At 51.2% G+C, this 23,540-nt stretch overlaps 1 protein-coding gene across 4 annotated transcripts in view; it reads left to right on the forward strand.

Annotated features, from left to right (window-relative positions):
• Positions 1-201: 201 nt before the first annotated feature.
• The window catches only part of LOC137309134 (netrin-G1-like), a 40,042-nt gene continuing 16,703 nt past the window's right edge, over positions 202-23,540 (forward strand). For 3 of the 4 annotated variants that reach the window (XM_067977427.1, XM_067977429.1, XM_067977426.1), the window contains exons 1-2: positions 205-447; positions 19,883-20,526. In XM_067977427.1, coding sequence (XP_067833528.1) covers positions 205-447; positions 19,883-20,526 — 887 coding nt within the window. Of the gene's footprint in view, positions 448-19,882; positions 20,527-23,540 lie in introns of all 4 variants that reach the window. The other variant, XM_067977428.1, reaches the window with a different exon arrangement.

Genomic DNA, 23,540 nt, shown 5'->3' on the forward strand with positions numbered 1-23,540 from the left:
CGCAAACACAGCTGGGAAAAACAGCTGGAACCCCAACACCTGGAATATCTGCAAACACCGCTGGGGAAAAACATCTGGAATCAGTGTCCAGTCAAAGTCGGATCGTCACAGAACGTTCACACCAGACCTCGGAGTGGAGACCCCCTGAATCACCCCCAGACAGACCGAGATCACCCCCTCTCTGAGCGGGGTCCAGTCGGAACGATGCGTCTGTCCGGTTTGTTGCCCCTTCAGGCCCTTTGGACAGCCCTGTCTGTCTCCACACAGCACTTCCCGTCCTGGGGTCACTATGACCTGTGTAAGACTCAGATTCACTGGGACCAGGGGAGGAGTTGGGATTACATGGCCTGCCAGCCCGAGGCGGAGCTGGTCAGCAGGTTCCTGAGGGTGAGGTTGGATCCCCCCAACAGTACGTGTGGAGAGACCCCGGAGATGTACTGCACGCTGGTGAGTAGAAGCCTTTCACACCCAGTCTCTGTTGTGTGTCACGCTGGGAATGGACGGTCACTGAATGGCCTTTATCAAAGTGAGTCATTACATAGAATTACAGAGAATGTACAGCACAGAAACAGGCCATTCGGCCCAACTGGTCGATACTGGTGTTTATGCTCCACACGAGCCTCCTCCCACCCGGAGTATTGCACTGTCGGAGGGTCAGTACTGAGGGAGTATTGCACTGTCGGAGAGTCAGTACTGAGGGAGTGCTGCACTGTCGGAGGGTCAGTACTGAGGGAGTGCTGCACTGTCGGAGGGTCAGTAGTGAGGGAGTGCTGCACTGTCGGAGGGTCAGTAGTGAGGGAGTGCTGCACTGTCGGAGGGTCAGTACTGAGGGAGTGCTGCACTGTTGGAGGGTCAGTACTGAGCGAGTGCTGCACTGTCGGAGGTGCCGTCTTTTGGATGAGACGTTAAACCCAGATCCCATCTGCCCTCTCGGGTGGGCGTGAACGATCCCAGGGTTACTATTTTGAGGAAGAGTAGGGGAGTTCTCCCCGGTGTCCTGGGCAATATTTATCCCTCAACCAACATCAAAAACAGATGATCTGGTCAAAAAAAGTCCTTCATTGGCTGTGAAGAAAGAAACAAAGATCTTCCATTTCTATAGCGCCTTTCACATCCTCAGGACGTCCCAAATCGCTTTACAGCCAATGAGGTACATTTTGAAGTTTAGTCACTGTTGTCATGTTGGAAATGCAGCAGCCAATTTGTGCACAGCAAGATCCCACAAACAGCAATGTGAGAAATGACCCGATAATCTGATTTAATGATGTTGTTTGAGGATAAATATTAACTTCCTGCCGCCATATTGGGACCTTAGTTGGCCGGTTTACGCCTGAGAAACGGAGCCTTGTTGTTCGGCCGGTATCTCGTAGTTTGTATATTTTTTATTCTGTAACTGTGTTTTTTACTCGTGTCCTCGCTCCTTCTCTCCCAATCTGTTCCCTCTCCTGAACTTCTGTTCTCTGATTCTGTTCTCTGATTCAGTATTCAATGTGAGTGGGTGAGTGAGACGGAAAGACTGCAGGGTGAGAATGGATTCAGACTCTGGCTGTAGCGTTGGTGCAAAGACAGCAATTCCTGCACAGATGCTGCAGATTTTAAAATTCTCATCCTCGTGTTCAAATCCCTCCATGGCCTCTCCCCTCCCTATCTCTGTAACCTCGTCAACCCTACAACCCTCCGAGATCTCTGTAACCTCCCCCCAACCCTACAACCCTCCGAGATCTCTGTAACCTCATCAACCCTACAACCCTCCGAGATCTCTGTAACCTCATCAACCCTACAACCCTCCGAGATCTCTGTAACCTCGTCAACCCTACAACCCTCCGAGATCTCTGTAACCTCGTCAACCCTACAACCCTCCGAGATCTCTGTAACCTCGTCAACCCTACAACCCTCCGAGATCTCTGTAACCTCCCCCAACCCTACAACCCTCCGAGATCTCTGTAACCTCGTCAACCCTACAACCCTCCGAGATCTCTGTAACCTCGTCAACCCTACAACCCTCCGAGATCTCTGTAACCTCCCCCAACCCTACAACCCTCCGAGATCTCTGTAACCTCCCCCAACCCTACAACCTTCCGAGATCTCTGTAACCTCATCAACCCTACAACCCTCCGAGATCTCTGTAACCTCCCCAACCCTACAACCCTCCGAGATCTCTGTAACCTCGTCAACCCTACAACCCTCCGAGATCTCTGTAACCTCCCCCAACCCTACAACCCTCCGAGATCTCTGTAACCTCCCCCAACCCTACAACCCTCCGAGATCTCTGTAACCTCCCCCAACCCTACAACCCTCCGAGATCTCTGTAACCTCCCCCAACCCTACAACCCTCCGAGATCTCTTTAACCTCCCCCAACCCGACAACCCTCCGAGATCTCTGCGCTCCTCCAATTCTGGCCTTTTGTCCATCCCCAATTTTCTTCACTCCCCCATTGGCGGCCGTGCCTTCAGCTGCCTGGGCCCTGAGCTCTGGAATTCCCTCCCTCGACCTCTCCGTCTCTCCACCTCTCTCTCCTCCTTTAAGACACTCCTCAAAACTTACCTCTTTGACCAAGCTTTTGGTCACCTGTCCGAATATCTCCTTCTATGACATGGGTGTCAATTTTTGTTTGATAATCGCTCCTGTGAAGGGCTTTGGGAAGTTTTACTCCATTAAAGGCGCTATATAAATGCAGGTTCTTGTTGTGGTGATATAATGTTTGGATCCAGTGGTGTCGAGGTTCTGTTACAGGACGAGGAATCAGAGAATGTAACTTCAAATCCCACCCGGACAGTTTGAGAATTTGAGTTCAGTTTAAAAAATCTGGAAATAAAAATCTGGTCTCAGTAAAAGTGACCATGAAACTGTCGGATTGTCGTAAAAACCCAACTGGTTCATTAATGTCCTTGAGGGAAGGAAACCTGCCGTCCTTACCCGGTCTGGGCCTATATGTGACTCCAGTCTGGGGGCCGAGAGGCCCTTTAATATCGGGGCCCAGGTTTTTAAATCTCTGCATTTTTTAAATCTTTTCCTGTGAGCTGTAAAATCAGACTGAACAAAGAGCCAATGATGGACGTGTTTCTCTAAAGTGTGGGAGCTCAGGTTCGAGTTCAGAGAATGGGCTATATTTATATAAAAGGCCGCGGTTTCACCCAGTCTGACTCACATTCTGGGCTCCACTTCCCGCAATATCACTAATTTTACCAAAGTCTCTCGACAGCAGAATGAAGGGGTTACGATCAATATTTCAGCATCTCCAGGACATGATGTTCAATGTCAGCTGACCAACTGAATCCATGGCCTTGTTACTGATTATATCGCTCACCTTCTCTCCCCGGAAAGTCTGTTAATAATTGATGTAAAGTTGCTTCTCCAGAGAACAAAACATGGTTGAGGTTTGATTGAAATACTGAGGGGACAGTGTGAGGATACGGGAGGTGAGTATTGGTGAGTGAAGCAAACACTGACGGGAACATAGGAACAGCAGGAGGCCATTCAGCCCCTCGAGCCTGTTCCCCCATTCAATTAGATCATGGCTGATCTGTACCTTAACCCCATTTACCCGCCTTTGCTCCGTATCCCTCGATACCCTCACCCAACATAAATCTATCGATCTCAGTCTTGAAAGCTCCAATTGACCCCCAGCATCCACAGCCTTTTGGGGGAGAGAGTTCCAGATTTCCACTCCCCTTTGTGTGAAGAAATGTTTCCTGACATCACCCCTGAACGGCCGAGCTCTAATTTTAAGATTATTCCCCCTTGTTCTGGACTCTCCCACCAGAGGAAATAGTTTCTCTCCATCTACCCTATCGATTCCCTTTATCATTTTAAACACCTCGATCAGATCTCCCCTCAATCTTCTAAACTCGAGGGAATACAATCCTGGTTTATGCAACCTGTCCTCATAATTTGACCCATTAAGCCCCGAGTGTGCGCTGTCAGTGTGCCCGTGTTTCAGTCCGAGCAGTCCGAGCCCGCATGCAGCAAGACCTGGACAACATCCAGGCTTGGGCTCATAAGTGGCAAGTAACATTCGCACCGGACAAGTGCCAGGCAATGACCATCTCCAACAAGAGAGAGTCTAACCACCTCCCCTTGACATTCAATGGCATTACCATCGCCGAATCCCCCACCATCAACATCCTGGGGGTCACCATTGACCAGAAACTTAACTGGACCAGCCGTATAAATACTGTGGCTACAAGAGCAGGTCAGAGGCTGGGTATTCTGCGGTGAGTGACTCACCTCCTGACTCCCCAAAGCCTTTCCACCATCTACAAAGCACAAGTCAGGAGTGTGATGGAATACTCTCCACTTGCCTGGATGAGTGCAGCTCCAACAACACTCAGGAAGCTCGACACCATCCAGGACAAAGCAGCCCACTTGATTGGCACCCCATCCACCACCCTAAACATTCACTCCCTTCACCACCGGCGCACTGTGGCTGCAGTGTGTACCATCCACAGGATGCACTGCAGCAACTCGCCAAGGCTTCTTCGACAGCACCTCCCAAACCCGCAACCTCTACCACCTAGAAGGACAAGAGCAGCAGGCACATGGGAACAACACCACCTGCACGTTCCCCTCCAAGTCACACACCATCCCGACTTGGAAATATATCGCTGTTCCTTCATCGTCGCTGGGTCAAAATCCTGGAACTCCCTTCCTAACAGCACTGTGGGAGAACCGTCACCACACGGACTGCAGCGGTTCAAGAAGGCGGCTCATCACCACCTTCTCGAGGGCAATTAGGGATGGGCAATAAATGCCGGCCTCGCCAGCGATGCCCACATCCCATGAACGAATAAAATAAAAGATCAGCTTGAGTATATTATTTGGAGACCTTCCCTGAACCATTGATATCTGACCCTCCCGGACCCCGCATCAGAGCCCCCCCCCAACTGAACCCCACCAGACCCACTCCAAACCCACCCCCCCCGATCTCCCACCAGACTCCCAACACCCCCCACCAGAACCTCCCCCCGAACCCCACCAGACCCACTCCAAACCCCCCCGATCTCCCACCAGACTCCCAACACCCCCCACCAGAACCTCACACCGAACCCCACCAGACCCACCCCAAACCCCCCATCCGCCCACCAGACCCCCAACAACCCCCCCCCCAACCCCACGAGACCCACCCTGACTCACCCCCGACCCCCTCCCCCAGACCACTGCAGCACTTCGACCTTCCCCTGAACCCCCTGCCCTCAGAAAGGGTTTTAATAGAGTAAATAAGGAGAAACTGTTTCCAGTGGCAGGAGGGTCGGGAACCAGAGGACACAGATTTATGGGAATTGGTGAAAAATCCAGAGCGGAGATAAGGAGAATTTTTTTAATGTAGTGAGTTGTTCTGATCTGGAATGCGCTGCCTGACAGAGTGGTGGAAGCAGATTCAATAATAACTTTCAAAAGGGAATTGGATAAATACTTGAAAAGGAGAAATTTGCAGGGCTGTGGGGAAAGAGCAAGGGGAGTGGACGAATTGGATAGTTCTTTCAAAGAGCCAGCACAGGCTCGATGGACCGAATGGCCTCCTTCTGTGCTGTAATATTCTATGATTCTATGGACTGAGGGACACTCTGTGGGGCCTGTTGTTAGACTCACTCCCCCAGTTATATTGTTCACTCCCCCTGGACTGAGGGACACACTGTGGGGCCTGTTGTTAGACTCACTCCCCCAGTTATATTGTTCCCTCCCCCTGGACTGAGGGACACACTGTGGGCCCTGTTGTTAGACTCACTCCCCCAGTTATATTGTTCACTCCCCCTGGACTGAGGGACACACTGTGGGGCCTGTTGTTAGACTCACTCCCCCAGTTATATTGTTCACTCCCCCTGGACTGAGGGACACACTGTGGGGCCTGTTGTTAGACTCACTCCCCCAGTTATATTTTTCCCTCCCTCTCACAACCTTCTCTAAACAGACAGCTTTTCCCAACAGAAACCCTGACTGTTGTGTCGAAGGCTCAGTCCAGGCAGGAGTTTGAAGGTCGAGTTATCTCCCTGTCACCCTGTCCCTGTCTCTCCTCCCCTTCAATACACGTCCAGCTCACTCACTCACACAGAAAGGAGATGAGAAGCAGTCGGTCACTAACACTGTTTAACAAAGGAGATGGGAGATCGGAGGAGGGACTGATTCAATCTCACAACACTTCCCAACAAAAAGCAGAAACTCAATCCCATTAATTCACAAACTCAATGTTTGAGTCAAAATGAAATGGGATGAATTAAATCCACTTTCCATTTCAGTGGATTGTGTTTAAAATGTAAATGAGATGAGCTTCCTCTTTAAACCGGGCCAGGTTTCCACTTTAAAGGAGTGATGATCCTTTGTTGCTGGGTTTATTCCCCTGTGGGTCAGCATTGAGGAGTGGGGCTGTGGACAGAAGCAGGACTGACTGCCGTTTGCTTGTTAATACACGGCCCGTTCTCTGCTCGTTCACCCTTCGACCTCCCGCTGACCTCGTGCCCAGAGTCCACCTTCAGTTCGATTTGGTTCGCGGGTCGATAAACGTGTGTGAAAAGGAGACGGGATAATGTCTGGGCTCACCCTTTCCCTCCTGCATTTTCAGGGTTTCTTTCCACTCACAACAACAACTACCTGCATTTATATAGCGCCTTTAACGTAGTAAAACATCCCAAGGTGCTTCACAGGAGCGTAAATCAGACAAAAATTGACACCGAGCCAAAGATGGAGATATTAGCACAGGAGACCAAAAGCTTGGTCAAAGAGGTAGGTTTTAAGGAGGTCTTAAAGGAGGAGAGAGAGGGGGAGAGGTTTATGGAGGGAATTCCAGAGCTTAGGGTCAAGACAGCTGAAGGCACGGCCGCCAATGGAGGGGTGAAGGAAGCTGAGGATGGACAAGAGGCCAGAATTGGAGGAGTGCAGAGATCTCGGAGGGTTGTAGGGCTGGATGAGGTTACAGAGATAGGGAGGGGTGTAGGGCTGGAGGGGGTTACAGAGATAGGGAGGGGTGTGGGGCTGGAGGGGGTTACAGAGATAGGAAGGGGTGTCGGGCTGGAGGAGGTTACAGAGATAGGGAGGGGTGTAGGGCTGGAGGGGGTTACAGAGATAGGGAGGGGTGTAGGGCTGGAGGAGGTTTCAGAGATAGGGAGGGGTGTAGTGCTGGAGAGGGTTACAGAGATGGGGAGGGGTGTCGGGCTGGAGGGGGTTACAGAGATCGGGAGGGGTGTAGGGCTGGAGGAGGTTACAGAGATAGGGAGGGGCGTAGGGCTGGAGGAGGTTACAGAGATAGGGAGGGGTGTGGGGCTGGAGGAGGTTACAGAGATAGGGAGGGGTGTAGGGCTGGAGGGGGTTACAGAGATAGGGAGGGGTGTAGGGCTGGAGGAGGTTACAGAGATAGGGAGGGGCGTAGGGCTGGAGGAGGTTACAGAGATAGGGAGGGGTGTGGGGCTGGTGGAGGTTACAGAGATAGGGAGGGGTGTAGGGCTGGAGGGGGTTACAGAGATAGGGAGGGGTGTAGGGCTGGAGGAGGTTACAGAGATAGGGAGGGGTGTAGGGCTGGAGGAGGTTACAGAGATAGGGAGGGGTGTAGGGCTGGAGGGGGTTACAGAGATAGGGAGGGACGAGGCCATGGAGGGATTTAAACAAGAGGATGAGAATTTTTAAATTGAGATGTTCCTGGACCGGCAGTCGATGGAGGTCAGCGAGCCCAGGGGTGATGGGTGAACGGGACTCGGTGCGAGTTAGGATTCGGGCAGCAGAGTTTTGGATGAGCTGAAGTTCACGAGATGGGCAATGTTACGGAGGTGGAAGTCGGCGGTCTCGGTGATGGAGCCGATAAGATTGTTTATTTAGTTCTTCCCGACCAAAAGGCATCAGTTAATTCCCACCGATCTTGGTGTTGAAAATAGAATATTCCCCAGGCTCTGTAATCCCCAATTTGATTAATCTCTGGCACCAGATCAATGTCATCGTCTCCAATTCCACTTTAGTGCTAATTTGCTGATTGATTTCAGTGTTTCTTGTGTTTCAAAGCAAAAGGTCACAGAGGAAGGAAATCGGGGATGAACAAGAGGCCAGAATTGGAGGAGCGCAGAGATCTTGGAGGGTCAAAGGGCTGGAGGAGGTTACAGAGATAGGGAGGGGTGTAGGGCTGGAGGAGGTTACAGAGATAGGGAGGTGTGTAGTGCTGGAGGGGGTTACAGAGATAGGGAGGGGTGTAGGGCTGGAGGAGGTTACAGAGATAGGGAGGGGTGTAGGGCTGGAGGGGGTTACAGAGATAGGGAGGGGTGTAGTGCTCGAGTGGGTTACAGAGATAGGGAGGGGTGTTGGGCTGGAGGAGGTTACAGAGATAGGGAGGGGTGTAGGGCTGGAGGGGGTTACAGAGATAGGGAGGGGTGTAGGGCTGGAGGAGGTTACAGAGATAGGGAGGGGTGTAGGGCTGGAGGAGGTTCCAGAGTTAGGGAGGGGTGTAGGGCTGGAGGAGGTTCCAGAGATAGGGAGGGGTGTCGGTTTGGAGGAGGTTACAGAGATAGGGAGGGGTGTAGGTTTGGAGGAGGTTACAGAGATAGGGAGGGGTCAGGCCATGGATTTGAAGAAGAGCAAGAGAATTTTAAAATCAGAATTAAAATCACTGATGATTGAAATCCGAATGTGGGAAGCTTTGCCACAAGTGCTGATCGATACTGAATCATTTATAGTATTGAAAAGGTCACTGGGTAAATACTGAGAGAGGAATTAAAAAGTGTCCGAGAGCAGGAAAACAGGACCATCGAAAACCAGCCCCAATTGGGGCCGAAATTCAGCCCCGGCAAAACGGGCCAAACACTCGCCTCCTGAGTTAAAATCCCCGTCTCCAATAGAATGGGACCGGGGATGAGGGAATTCAGGTGTGGAGAGACTGGAGAAGCTGGGATTGTTCTCCTCAGAGCAGAGAAGGATAAGGGGAGATTTAACAGAGGTGTTCAATATAATGAGGGATTTTCACAGAGTAGAGAGGGAGAAACTGTTTCCAGTGGTGGGAGGGTCGGTAACCAGAGGACACAGATTTAAGGGAATTGGCAAAAAAGCCAGGGGGAGATGAGAATTTTTTTACACAGCGAGTTGTTCTGATCTGGAATGTGCTGCCTGAAAGGGCGGTGGAAGCAGATTCAATAATAACTTTCAAAAGGGAATTGGATAAATACTTGAAAAGGAAACAATTGCAGGGCTGTGAAAGAAAGGAAGACAGAGAGACTTGTGTTTCTATCACACCTTTCAGGACCTCAGGATGTCCCAAAGCTTCACAGCCAATTAAATACTTTTTTGAAGTGTGGTCACTGTTGTAATGTGGGAAAAGCAGCAGCCAATTTGCGCACAGCAAGATCCCACAAACAGCAATGAGATAAATGACCAGATAATCTGTTTTAGGTGTTGGTTGAAGGATAAATATTGACCGGGGAGAACGCCTCTGCTTGTCTTCGAATAGTGAAATGGGACTATTTACGTCCACCTGAGAGGGCAGACAGGACCTCGGTTTAATGTCTCATCCAAAAGACGGCACCTCCGACAGTGCAGCATTCCCTCAGTACTGCCCTGGGAATGTCTGCCTAGATTATGGAGCTCAAGTCTCTGGAGTAGGTCTTGAACCCACGACCTTCTGACTCAGAGGTGAGAGTGCTGCCCACTGAGCCAGTATAACCCCGTGCTGTGACCCCCAATATTCTGATTGTTTGTTTAACAGCCTGGGAACATTGTGCTGATGGTTTCAGTGACCTGTCCACTCAGACCCCGAGATCTCTCTCCTGCTCCAACACCTCAAGTACATTCCCATTTAGCACATAATCCACATCAACCTTCCCTCTGCCCAATCTCATGACCTTACATTTCTCTGTATTAAACTGGATTTGCCATTTCTCCGCCCATTGATCGAACTTGTCAAGATCCTTTTGAATTTGTTCCCATTGATATTCATCATTTTCCACTGCTCCCAAGTTGGTATCGTCTGAAAATTTGGACACAATCCCTTCCTCGAAATCATTTATAAAAATTATAAACAGCGGCCCCGACACTGAACCTTGTGACACTCCCCTGGTAACTGTCGGCCAATCAGAGACCTGCCCGTCCCCCACTACTCATTATCTACCAATCATATCCCAATCCAGTTTAATCCATTCCCATCTGTCCCGTGGGCTTGGACCTTATGTTGTTGCCTATTATTTGGGACATTGTTAAATGTCTTCCTGAATCCTGGGGAGACAACATCCACCGTCTCCCCCGATCTACTCGGTCTGTCATCTCCTCAAAGAAATCCAATCAATAAGTCAAGCATCACCTCCCATTGTCTCGAATTAGCTCTTGTCTCACAAGATGACCCTTATATTATCCCTCCCAATACTTTCAAACACTTTCCCAACACTGGAAGTAAAGCTTGTGGGTCTGTGATTCGATGGTTCATCCCTCGTCCCTTTCTGGGACTCACATTTGGGATTTTCTGATCCTCTGGGATTTGGTCCGAGTCTCGTCAACTCTGAAAAATATCCACAAGACTCTCAATCGTTTGTGTCGATTCCTTCAGACCCCTGGGATGAAACGTATCAGATCCAGGAGCCTCATCTCCCTTGAGCTTCAACAACCTCCCCAACATGTCCTCTCCACATTTCCCCATCTACATTCACCTTTAAACTGGACCCCAATTCTGACCTTTCTCCTCCCATTTCTTTTGTAAACATTGTTAAAAAACGAACGGTTAGAAGCTTCAGCAATTTCTCTATTTCCGGACGTGACCTCCCCATCGTCACAGTTTGTGACTGTGTGTAAATTTCAGGCTCCCGGTCAATGACTGACTTTATTGTGATTGGATTGTTTTGTGTCTGTAACCGTGCGGAGTCTGCTGTGTGACGGAGTCACGCCAGATGGGAGAAGAATGTGGTATTTCTGTTTGTCTGGGATTGGTTTGATGGCCGTCCATAGGAATTACTGGAGGGGAAAAGACCGAGGTCGATCTCGTTCACCTTCTACCATCCTGGTAATCACATGATCCAATGGGAATGGAGTTATTGACCAATCACAGCAATCAATCTCTATCAATGAGTCTCCAACAGACCCAGAGATGAGGTGAGGAAAACCCCCAGTGGGGGAGAGCTTTGGGAACCATAGGTCCAAAGTCCCCTGTTCCTCCCGAGCCTGTTACACTCACCACACGTCATGTCTCAAATTACTCAGATACTGGATCACAAAATATTATTTCTGAATGAAATCGATGTAATTTGTATCTGAGTGAATCAATACTAACTGTTCCCACCGTCTCCCTGGGGAACCTGTTCCATAGATTGACCACTCGCTCACTGAAATATTGTTCCCACAGATGAGTTTTGAATTGACCCCCTTCGAGCGCAGGCCGTGTCCTCGGGTTCTACTGTTCTGGACAAGGTCTACGGGGACAGGGCGGGGGAGTGGGACTAGCTGAATTGCTCTTGCATGGGGCCGGCGTGGACTCGATGGGCTGAATGGCCTCCTTCCATGCTGTAACCTTTCTATGATTCTAAGGTGAAACAGCTGGTCATGGTCGACATTATCCAGTCTCTTTAGAATCCTAAAAAACTGGAATCAGATCACCTCTAAACATTCTCTTTCCCAGTGAGAATATTCCCAATTTACATCATCGCTCCTCATAATCCAATCCCTCCATCCCCTCAATCATTCTGTATCCTTTCAATAGCTGCAATATCCTTTTTGTACTGTGGTGACCAGAACTGTACACGGTGTTCTAACATCTGTACACGGTGTTCTAACATCTGTACACGGTGTTCTAACATCTGTACACGGTGTTCTAACATCTGTACACGGTGTTCTAACATCTGTACACGGTGTTCTAACATCTGTACACTGTATTCTATGAGCTGTACACTTTATTCTGTGAATTGTACACTTTATTCTCCGTGAGGTCACACCAATGATTTATAAAGTGATGGGATTACCTCACTATTTTGCTCCCTTTAAATTCACTCACTGTCCATGAGTTTGAAGGAGGATGTGGTTAACCAGGAATCCTTGTCTCAGCGAATTCTCCACCTGTGTTGTGAGGTTTGCTCGAACTGTCGACTTAAAGGGAGGAACATCACTACTTCTGGAGAAACACAGTCTGTGTGACTCACTCGGCTAAAAGTCTGACAGCCAATTATTTCTAAATCCGAGCACCAATTATGAAAATCCCAGCGAGTCTCGACAGCTGGTGAATGTTAACGGGAAGTGTCGGCTTCTCTTCTTTGAGCCGAGTCAAGTGATTCGGTTCCATGTTCTCCAGAAATTTCTCCCAGAAAAGGGGTCCGGTGATGTGGTGATTTTGTTACAAACATGGAAATGACGGGCAGGAAAGGACCAGCTGGTCCATCAAGCCTGTTATTGGCCGAATAATCCAGAGATCGTGAGTTCAAATCCCACCATGGGCAGTTTGAGAATTTGAATTCATAGAATCGTAGAATCTTACAGCACAGAAGGAGGCCATTCAGCCCATTGTGCCTGTGCTGGCTCTTTGAAAGAGCTATCCAATTAGTCCCACTCCCCCTGCTCTTTCCCCATTGCCCTGCAAATTTTATACTTTTCAAGTATTTCTCCAATTCCCTTCAGATTTCTTGACATAAAAGGCATCAAGGGGTTTGGGGAGAGAACGGGAATATGGTATTGAGATGGAGGATCAGCCATGATCTTATTGAATGGTTCAAAGGGCTGAATTCTAACCGGACGGTGTTTTAAGAGGCTGTTTCCAGATGTTGAGGTAATGACTGACTGACCTTGTGACCCTGTCATCAGGGGATGGATTTTTCTATCGACCAGTTTGAATGATGAGGAGTCTCGGGGCCGTCTCCTGTTATTCTCTGTTTCCCGTTCTCTGTATTGCCCACGTTCATATTTAATTATAAACACAGATAGAGACAGACAGGCAAGGTCATGGGTACAAGGCCCACTCCAGAGACTCGAGCTCATAATCCAGGCCGACACTCACAGTGCAGTACTGAGGGAGTGCTGCACTGTCGGAGGGTCAGTACTGAGGGAGTGCTGCACTATCGGAAGGTCAGTACTGAGGGAGTGCTGCACTGTCGGAAGGTCAGTACTGAGGGAGTGCTGCACTGTCGGAAGGTCAGTACTGAGGGAGTGCTGCACTGTCGGAGGGTCAGTACTGAGGGAGTGCTGCACTGTCGGAGGGTCAGTACTGAGGGAGTGCTGCACTGTTGGAGGATCAGTACTGAGGGAGTGCTGCACTGTCGGAGGGTCAGTACTGAAGGATCATTGCATTGTCGGAGGGGCAGTGCTGCATAATCGGAGGGTCAGTACTGAGGGAGTGCTGCACTGTCAGAGGTGCCGTCTTTTGGATGAGATGTTAAACCGAGGCTCCGCCTGCCCTCTCAGGTCGTTGTTTAAAACTGGTTTCCCAGACAGGCCCCAGGTGACCTGATCACCTGCTCACAGCCCTGAGTCTGACTGAGGCCCACACTGGGGGACGTTAGTTTGGGGAGAAGGCCCTTTATTGGAGGCCTTTAATTAGAAGGAGGTGGTCTTTTGGACAAGGTGGTTTTAAGGTTGGAAGCTCGGTGTTGAATGAAACCTGATTGTGTTTCTATAAGGAGCGATCGACACAGGGCCCTGTCAGTAATGTGGGATTACACCACATGCCCATCACTGGGAGTCAAATCAGAGAGAACTTCAGATCAAAGGATCAGCCTGTTACCTGGGAGACTGAAAACCATCGAAAGTAGAAGGTTAATGGGATGTTGGCCTTTATCTCGGGGGCTGGAATACAAAGGGGTGGAAGTTATGTTCCAGCTGTTCAGAGCTCTGGTCAGACCACATCTGGAGACTGGGTTCAGTTCTGGGCACCGCACCTCAGGAAGGATATATTGGCCCTGGAGAGGGTGCGGTGCAGATTCACCAGAATGATACTGGGGATTAAAGGGTTAAATTATGAGGACAGATTGCATAAATATGGCTTTTATTTTCGAAGATTAAGGGGTGATCTAATTGAGGTGTTTAAAGTGATAAAAGGATTTGATAGGGTAGATGGAGAGAAACTATTTCCTCTGGTGGGAGAGTCCAGAACAAGGGGGAATAATCTTAAAATTAGAGCTCGGCCGTTCAGGGGTGATGTCAGGAAACATTTCTTCACACAAAGGGGAGTGGAAATCTGGAACTCTCTCCCCCAAAAGGCTGTGGATGCTGGGGGTCAATTGGAGCTTTCAAGACTGAGATCGATAGATTTTTGTTGGGTGAGGGTATCGAGGGATACGGAGCAAAGGAGGGTAAATGGAGTTGAGGTACAGATCAGACATGATCGAATTGAATTGCGGAGCAGGCTCGAGGTGCTGAATGGCCTCCTCCTGTTCCTGTGTAACAGGTTCGAGGGGCTGAATGGCCTCCTCCTGTTCCTGTGTAACAGGTTCGAGGGGCTGAATGGCCTCCTCCTGTTCCTATGTAACAGGCATTTGGACAGTTACATGGGTAAGATGGGTATAGAGGGATATGGGCCAAGTGCAGGCAATTGGGACTAGCTTAGTGGTATAAACTGGGCGACATGGACATGTTGGGCCGAAGGGCCTGTTTCCATGTTGTAAACTTCTATGATTCTATGATTCTATGATTTATTGCCCATCCCCAGTTGCCCTGAGAAGGTGGTGCTGGGCCTTCTTCTTGAACCACTGGGAGCGGGTTTGATACAAACTGAGTGTTTTGCTCGGCCACTTCAGAGGGAGGTTAAGGGTCAATCACGTTGGTGTGGGACTGGAGTCACATATAGGCCCAGACCGGGTAAGGACGGCAGGTTTCCTTCCCTCAAGGACATTAATGAACCAGTTGGGTTTTTACGACAATCCGACAGTTTCATGGTCACTTTTACTGAGACCAGATTTTTATTTCCTGGTTTAAACTGAGTTCCAATTCTCAAACTGCCCTGGTGGGATTTTTACTCCCGTTCTCTGGATTATTTGTCCAGTAACACACCCACTACACGACCGTATCTTATTCTGCTGTATCCGACTGGTTCACACTGACATGAACCCAACACAGTGCAGCTTTCAGAAGTAGGAAGTCTCTCGTGACGAAGCTGCTCCTTTACGACAATGGACGAGTGTTGGTAAAAAACCTCCTTAAACGTCACACAGGGTTAGAGAGAAAGAATTTGCATTTATATAGCGCCTTGCACAACCTCAGGACATCCCAAAGCGCTTCACAGCCAATGGGGGGAAAATGGCGGCCAATGTGCACACAGAAAGATCCCACAAAGAGCAATCTGATAATGACCAGATAATCCGTTTTCCTGATGGTGGTTGAGGGATAAATATTGACCAGGACACCAGGGAGAACTCCCCTGGACTGCTTCGAATAGTGCCATGGGATCATTTACATCTACCTGAGAGGACAGACGGGGCCTCGGTTTAACGTCTCATCTGAAAGACGGCACCTCCGACAGTGCAGCACTCCCTCAGTACTGACCCTCCGACAGTGCAGCACTCCCTCAGTACTGACCCTCCGACAGTGCAGCACTCCCTCAGTACCGACCCTCCGACAGTGCAGCACTCCCTCAGTACCGACCCTCCGACAGTGCAGCACTCCCTCAGTACTGACCCTCCGACAGTGCAGCACTCCCTCAGTACTGACCCTCCGACAGTGCAACACTCCCTCAGTACTGACCCTCCGACAGTGCAACACTCCCTCAGTACTGTCCCTCCGACAGTGCAGCACTCCCTCAGTACTGTCCCTCCGACAGTGTAACACTCCCTCAGTACTGTCCCTCCGACAGTGCAACACTCCCTCAGTACTGACCCTCCGACAGTGCAGCACTCCCTCAGTACTGACCCTCCGACAGTGCAACACTCCCTCAGGACTGACCTTCCGACCATGCAGCGCTCCCTCAGTACTGCCCCTCCGACAATGCAGCACTCCCTCTACTATCCCTCCGACAGTGCAGCACTCCCTCAGTACTGACCTTCCGACAGTGCAGCACTCCCTCAATACTGACCCTCCGACAATGCAGCACTCCCTCTACTATCCCTCCGACAGTGCAGCACTCCCTCAGTACTGACCCTCCGACAGTGCAGCACTCCCTCAGTACTGACCCTCCGACAGTGCAGCACTCCCTCAGGACTGACCCTCCGACAGTGCAGCACTCCCTCAGTACTGACCCTCCGACAGTGCAGCACTCCCTCAGTACTGACCTTCCGACAGTGCAGCACTCCCTCAGTACTGACCCTCCGACAGTGCAGCACTCCCTCAGTACTGACCCTCCGACAGTGCAGCACTCCCTCAGTACTGACCCTCCGACAGTGCAGCACTCCCTCAGTACTGACCCTCCGACAGTGCAGCACTCCCTCAGTACTGACCCTCCGACAGTGCAGCACTCCCTCAGTACTGACCCTCCGACAGTGCAGCACTCCCTCAGTACTGACCCTCCGACAGTGCCGCACACCCTCAGTACTGCCCCTCCGACAGTGCAGCGCTCCCTCAGTACTGATCCTCTGACAGTGCAGCACTCCCTCAGTACTGACCCTCCGACAGTGCAGCACTCCCTCAGTACTGACCCTCCGACAGTGCAGCGCTCCCTCAGTACTGACCCTCCGACAGTGCAGCACTCCCTCAGTACTGACCCTCCGACAGTGCAGCACTCCCTCAGTACTGACCCTCCGACAGTGCAGCACTCCCTCAGTACTGACCCTCCGACAGTGCAGCACTCCCTCAGTACTGACCCTCCGACAGTGCAGCACTCCCTCAGTACTGACCCTCCGACAGTGCCGCACACCCTCAGTACTGCCCCTCCGACAGTGCAGCGCTCCCTCAGTACTGATCCTCTGACAGTGCAGCACTCCCTCAGTACTGACCCTCCGACAGTGCAGCACTCCCTCAGTACTGACCCTCCGACAGTGCAGCGCTCCCTCAGTACTGACTCTCCGACAGTGCAGCGCTCCCTGATGATGGGAGAATGGGACTTGGTGCGAGTTAGGATACGGGAGGCAGAGTTTTGGATGAGCTGAAGTTTACGGAGGGTGGACGGTGGGAGGCCGGGCAGGAGAGTATTGGAATAGTCGAGCCTGGGGGTGAGAAAGGCATGGATGGTGCAGTGGAACAGTAAACAAGAAACCTGGTCCAGAAATGTGAGAATCAGAGAGAGCTCGAGCGAGTGGTGGAGAGAGACAGTCGCTCAGTCTCTCTCTTCACTCCCGCTGTGGTTTCACACTGAACTCCCACCACTGATTGCCCCTCGAGTTTCCTCACCGTTTACACACTGTCATTCCATAGAATGGTGAGTTGTAGCACTGGGACAAGGGGCTGTTAATTATGTACCGAGGACACGGCAATTCAGGAGCACTGAACATCTGGACAGTGTGATTATTCATTCATACTTTTGACAGCTTTAGGATTCTGTTACTAATGGACACTCGTTTCATTCTAAATACAGACATCAAAATAATCGATTCCAATATCCAGCTTTAGTCAGTGCCTTTAGAAAGATGCTGTGAGAATTGTAGATTCATTAATCTCGATTCTCTCTGTATACGGCCCCCTCTCCATCTTTCTCACACATTAGTTTTATTGATTGCTGCAACAGCCACTTTCTGAAGATTGCGGTCTAACAGGCGAGCTGTGTGATCATTTGGAAAAGGATGTTGGTCTGATTCCATGTTGCCGATGTTGGGGAGAGTATCAGTGTGTCCCATCCACAGGATGCACTGCAGCAACTCGCCAAGGCTTCTTCGACAGCACCTCCCAAACCCGCCACCTCCACCACCGAGAAGGACAAGGGCAGCAGGTGCATGGGAACACCGTCACCTCCAAGTTCCCCTCGAGTCACACACCATCCCGACTTATAATCAGAGAATCGTAGAATCATACAGCACTGAAGGAGGCCATTCAGCCCATCGTGCCTGTGCCGGCTCTTTGAAAGATCTATCCAATTAATCCCACTCCCCTGCTCTTTCCCCATCGTCCTGCAAATTTTTCCTTTTCAAGTATTTATCCAATTCCCTTTTGAAAGTTATTATTGAATCTGCTTCCACCGCCCTTTCAGGCAGTGCATTCCAGATCAGAACAACTCGCTGCGTAAAAAAATTCTCCACATCTCTCCTCTGGTTACCGACCCTCCTGCCACTGGAAACAGTTTCTCATTATTTACTCCATCAAAAACCCTTCATAATTTTGAACACCTCTATTAAATCTCCCCTCAACCTTCTCTACTCTGAGGAGAACAACCCCAGCTTCTCCAGTCTCTCCACATAACTGAAGTCCCTCATCCCTGGTCCCATTCTGGTAAATCTCCTCTGCACCCTCTCCGAGGCCTCGTCTGTCCTTCACCCGACTGTCGGAATCATCAGAGAATCTGGGAACATTGTGATGGGAGAATACGACCCACATAAAAGCTGATGTGTGACCTCTGATTGTCTGCGGGCCGTCGACTCATTCCCGAAACGCACCTTGTGTGAAATATGTGGAGCTGCCGCTGTCTCTGTCGCTGCTTCACTGCGGAAGGACCCTGACCTGAAGTGAGCCCGAGGGAGCCCTGCCATCTCCTACTGCTTCCTCGCAAACCAGCCGCAGATAAAGCATCATTAGGACCACAGGCTGGGCTGTGGTCTGACACCCAGAGCCCAGGATTATGGCCTGGTCGGAAATAAGGGATTGTTTTAACAACGGACTGTAAAAAGACAACTGCCCCTCGATCATTCCGCCCGGAAAACTCTCCTCCTTTCTCTCTCTCTCTCCTTTTGGGCAATAAATGCCGGCCTCACCAGCGACGCCCACATCCCGAGAATTAATAAACACAAATGATTCTTTCAGAACAACATTCCTGAGAAATTGGCTGATGATAAATTCTGTGATTCAGATATTCCGAATTCTGATACAACAAACTGCACAGTGACGGGGAATCACTCCCGGTGACGGGGAATCACTCCCGGTGACGGGGGATCACTCCCGGTGACGGGGGATCACTCCCGGTGACGGGGAATCACTCCCAGAGACGGGGAATCACCCCCGGTGACGGGGAATCACTCCCGGTGACAGGGAATCACCCCCGGTGACGGGGAATCACCCCCAGTGACGGGGAATCACCCCCAGTGACGGGGAATCACCCCCAGTGACGGGGAATCACTCCGAGTGACGGGGAATCACCCCCAGTGACGGGGAATCACCCCCAGTGACGGGGAATCACCCCCAGTGACGGGGAATCACTCCCAGTGGACAGGGAATCACCCCCAGTGGACAGGGAATCACCCCCAGTGACAGGGAATCACCCCCAGTGACGGGGAATCACTCCCGGTGACAGGGAATCACTCCCGGCGACGGGGAATCACCCCCAGTGACGGGGAATCACCCCCAGTGACGGGGAATCACCCCCAGTGACGGGGAATCACCCCCAGTGACGGGGAATCACCCCCAGTGACGGGGAATCACTCCCAGTGAGGATAAGGTGGGATCTTACAGTTGTGTTTCCAATTCCTGTGTAGTTTTACAATTCAGGTCTCTAAATATTTTAGAGGTGTGAAGCTATTTTTAGTTAGACAGAGCGAGAATCATTCCTCGACACTACAGCGATATAATTAACCAGCTGTCTAACTGTCCAGCACAGAGTGCAGTGAGATGGAGCGCGTACAGTTTAATCAAAACTTATCCCTGAGAAAATCAGAGTGGATGGATATTCCTGGATTCCAAGACAGTGCAGAGGGAGCTTTACTCTGTATCTAACCCGTGCTGTACCTGCCCTGGGAGTGTTTGATGGGACAGTGTAGAGGGAGCTTTACTCTGTATCTAACCCGTGCTGTACCTGCCCTGGGAGTGTTTGATGGGACAGTGTAGAGGGAGCTTTACTCTGTATCTAACCCGTGCTGTACCTGCCCTGGGAGTGTTTGATGGGACAGTGTAGATGGGGCCTAACTCTGTATCTAACCCGTGTTGCTCTGTGCCCAATTCCAGGAGAACCCCTACATGTGCAACAACGAGTGTGACGCTCGCACGCCCGAGCTCGCACACCCCCCCGAGCTGATGCTGGATCACGAGGGCCGGATCCCAAACACCTTTTGGCAAAGCGTCTCCTGGAGGAGTTTCCCCGAGCCCCTCCTGGTCAATATCACCCTGTCCTGGGGCAAGACCATCGAGCTGACCGAGGATATCGTCATCACCTTCGAGTCGGGCCGGCCGGAGCAGATGGTCCTGGAGAAATCTCTGGACCACGGCCGGACGTGGCAGCCCTACCAGTTCTACGCTGCCGACTGCCTCAACTCCTTCGGGATGGAGCGGAGAACGGTCCGGGATCTGAGCCCAGCCTCGGTGCTGGACATCATCTGCACGGAGGAGTACTCCAGGGGCTACGTGTGGAAGGTGGACAAGACGGTCCGCTTCGAGATCAGGGAGCGGTTCGCCCTGTTCGGGGGGCCCCTTCTCCGCAACATGGCCTCGCTCTACGGCCAGCTGGACACCACCAAGGACCTGAGGGACTTCTTCACCCTGACCGACCTGCGGGTCAGGCTGCTCCGGCCGGCCACCGGGGCCACCAGCGTCGACCAGCTCAACCTCTCCAAATACTTCTACGCCATCTCCAACGTGGAGATTCACGGACGGTGAGAGCTCCTCGTCACCTCTGCTCAGGGTCACTGATCCCACACTTCACATCCAGGGGGCGCTGTATCAGGGCAAACATCTGGGGTACGGTCCATTAGGGCAAACATCTGGGGGACAGTCCATCAGGGCAAACATCTGGGGGACGGTCTATCAGGGCCAACATCTGGGGGAAAGGTCTACCAGGGCAAACATCTGGGGGATAATCTCCCAGGGCAAACATCTGGGGGACGGTCTATCAGGGCCAACATCTGGAGGGAACTCCATCAACAATAACAACTTGCAATTATATAGCCCCTTTAACAGAGTAAAACGTCCCAAGGTGCTTCACAGTAGCGACTATCAAACAAAAATTTGATACCGAGCCACATGAGATATTCGGACAGGAGACTAAAAGCTTGTTCGAAGAGGTAGGTTTTAAGGAGCGTCTCAAAGGAGGAGAGAGAGGTGGAGAGGGGGAGAGGTTTAGGGAGGGAATTCCAGAGCTTAGCTCCCAGGCAGCTGAAGGCACGGCTGCCAATGGTGGAGTGATTAAAATTGGGGAAGCGCAAGAGGCCAGAATTGAAGAGATCTCGGAGGGTTGTCGGGCTGGAGGAGGTTACAGAGATAGGGAGGGGCGAGGCCATGGAGGGATTTGAAAACAAGGATGAGAATTTTAAAATCGAGGCGTTGCCAATGTAGGTCAGTGAGCACAGGGGTGATGGGAGAACGGGACTTGGTGTGAGTGAGGATACGGGCAGCAGAGTTAGCCTCAGACTGTGGCCGGGGAGAGGGATGGAGTCGGTGTCTGGGGAACGGAGTTTGAGGCGGGGACTGAAGACAATGGCTTCGGTCTTCCCAGTATTTATTTGGAGGAAATTTCTGCTCCTCCAGTACAGGCTGTTGGAAAAGCAGCGTGACAAATCAGAGAGAGTGGAGGGGTGGAGAGAGGTGGGGGTGAGGTAGAGCTGGGTGTCGTCAGTGTACATGTGGAACCTGACGTTGTGTTTTCAGATGATGTCACCGGGGGGGGCAGCCTGTAGATGAGAAATTCTACACTCAGCATCTGGGAGACTCACTCGAGCTTTTAGTCCAGGAGAATCTTCAGACACTAATTCGAGAACAGGAACAGGAAAATGTTTACGCTGAGGTTAATTTGCCTCCAAGGAACTGTCTGGGTTTCTGCTTAGTTCAGCAAAAAGTGCCGAGAACAGCAAATGTGCTGAATGTGTGAGGACCAATCTGCAGATTTTGAAGCTTCACCTTCCCAGTGAGTTAAACAGCGGCCCGATGCTGTTAGCACAGAATCCCCGAGACCAGCGATCTCACACTTTACAACACAGAAACCCTCACAACACACTGGGCCTTTCCACATCGTATTTACTAAAGGGAAATCTTCATCACACTCACTGTTAATGTCAGCGATGCGATTGTGTCCTTTAGAACATTAAAAAATATATTTCACAAGGAGGTGATCCCAGACCGACCTTCCCCAGAAACTGTAAACTCCCATCACAGCAACTAAACCCTCTTCAATGTGATAATGACCAAAGAATCTGTTTTATGATGTTGGTTGGTGGATAAACATTGGTCAGGACACCGGGGAGAACTCCCCCGCTCTTCTTTGAAATAATGGCTGTGGGATCTTTTACGGCCACCTGAGAGGGCAGACAGGGCCTCGGTTTAAAGTCTCATTCAAAAGACACCAACACCAATAGTGCAGCACTCCCTCAGTACTGACCCTCCGACAGTGCAGCACTCCCTCAGTACTGACCCTCCGACAGTGCAGCACTCCCTCAGTACTGACCCTCCGACAGTGCAGCACTCCCTCAGTACTGACCCTCCGACAGTGCAGCACTCCCTCAGTACTGACCCTCCGACAGTGCAGCACTCCCTCAGTACTGACCCTCCGACAGTGCAGCACTCCCTCAGTACTGACCCTCTGACAGTGTAGCACTCCCTCAGTACTGACCCTCCGACAGTGCAGCACTCCCTCAGTACTGACCATCCGACAGTGCAGCACTCCCTCAGTACTGACCCTCCGACAGTGCGGCACTCCCTCAATACTGACCCTCCGACAGTGCGGCACTCCCTCAGTACTGACCCTCCGACAGTGCAGCACATCCTCAGTACTGCCCCTCCGACAGTGCAGCTCTCCCTCAGTACTGACCCTCCGACAGTGCAGCACTCCCTCAGTACTGACCCTCCGACAGTGCAGCACTCCCTCAGTACTGACCCTCTGACAGTGCAGCACTCCCTCAGTACTGACCCTCCGACAGTGCAGCACTCCCTCAGTACTGACCCTCCGACAGTGCAGCACTCCCTCAGTACTGACCCTCCGACAGTGCAGCACTCCCTCAGTACTGACACCGGGGAGTGCCGGCCTGGATTATTTGCTCAAGTCTCTGGAGCGGGGCTTGAACTTATGACCTTCTGTCTCAGAGGCGAGATCTCAATATCTCATTGCTGTTTGTGGGATCTTGCTGTGCGTAAATTGGCTGCTGTGTTCCCCACATTACAACAGTGACTACATTTCAAATTTACTTCATTGGCTGTAAAGCACTTTGGGACGTCCTGAGGTGGTGAAAGGCGCTGTGGAAATGGGAGTTCTTTCTCTTTTTAGGGTTGACCCATGTTCCTGGTCTCTGCTGCTCCAGTCAGTGGGAATTGCCCATGAGTGGGAATTGCCCATGAGTGGGAATTGCCCCGTGCTGGGAATTGATATGCTGGGAATTGTCCTGTGCTGGGAATCGCCCCGTGCTGGGAATCGCTGTGTACTGGGTTTGTCGTCCTGTGCAGTTCGGGCCTGAGATCTTGTCACTGGGTCCAGTTTGGGGAAAGGGGAGACTGTGTGAGGGGATCACAGGCTGCCCATGTTCTGCAGGAAGGGGTTTGCATCAGTTTAAAATTCTGCAATGACCTTTAACTGGGATCCAGGACCTTCCTGTGATGGAGACACCAGGAACCTAAGCTGGTAAAGGGAGAGCTGAGCCCCGGAGCAGAGAGTCCGGTGTGTAACGGAGCTGCTCGGGGTCAT

This window comes from Heptranchias perlo, unplaced genomic scaffold, assembly GCF_035084215.1.
Source record: "Heptranchias perlo isolate sHepPer1 unplaced genomic scaffold, sHepPer1.hap1 HAP1_SCAFFOLD_148, whole genome shotgun sequence".
Taxonomy (NCBI): domain Eukaryota; kingdom Metazoa; phylum Chordata; class Chondrichthyes; order Hexanchiformes; family Hexanchidae; genus Heptranchias; species Heptranchias perlo.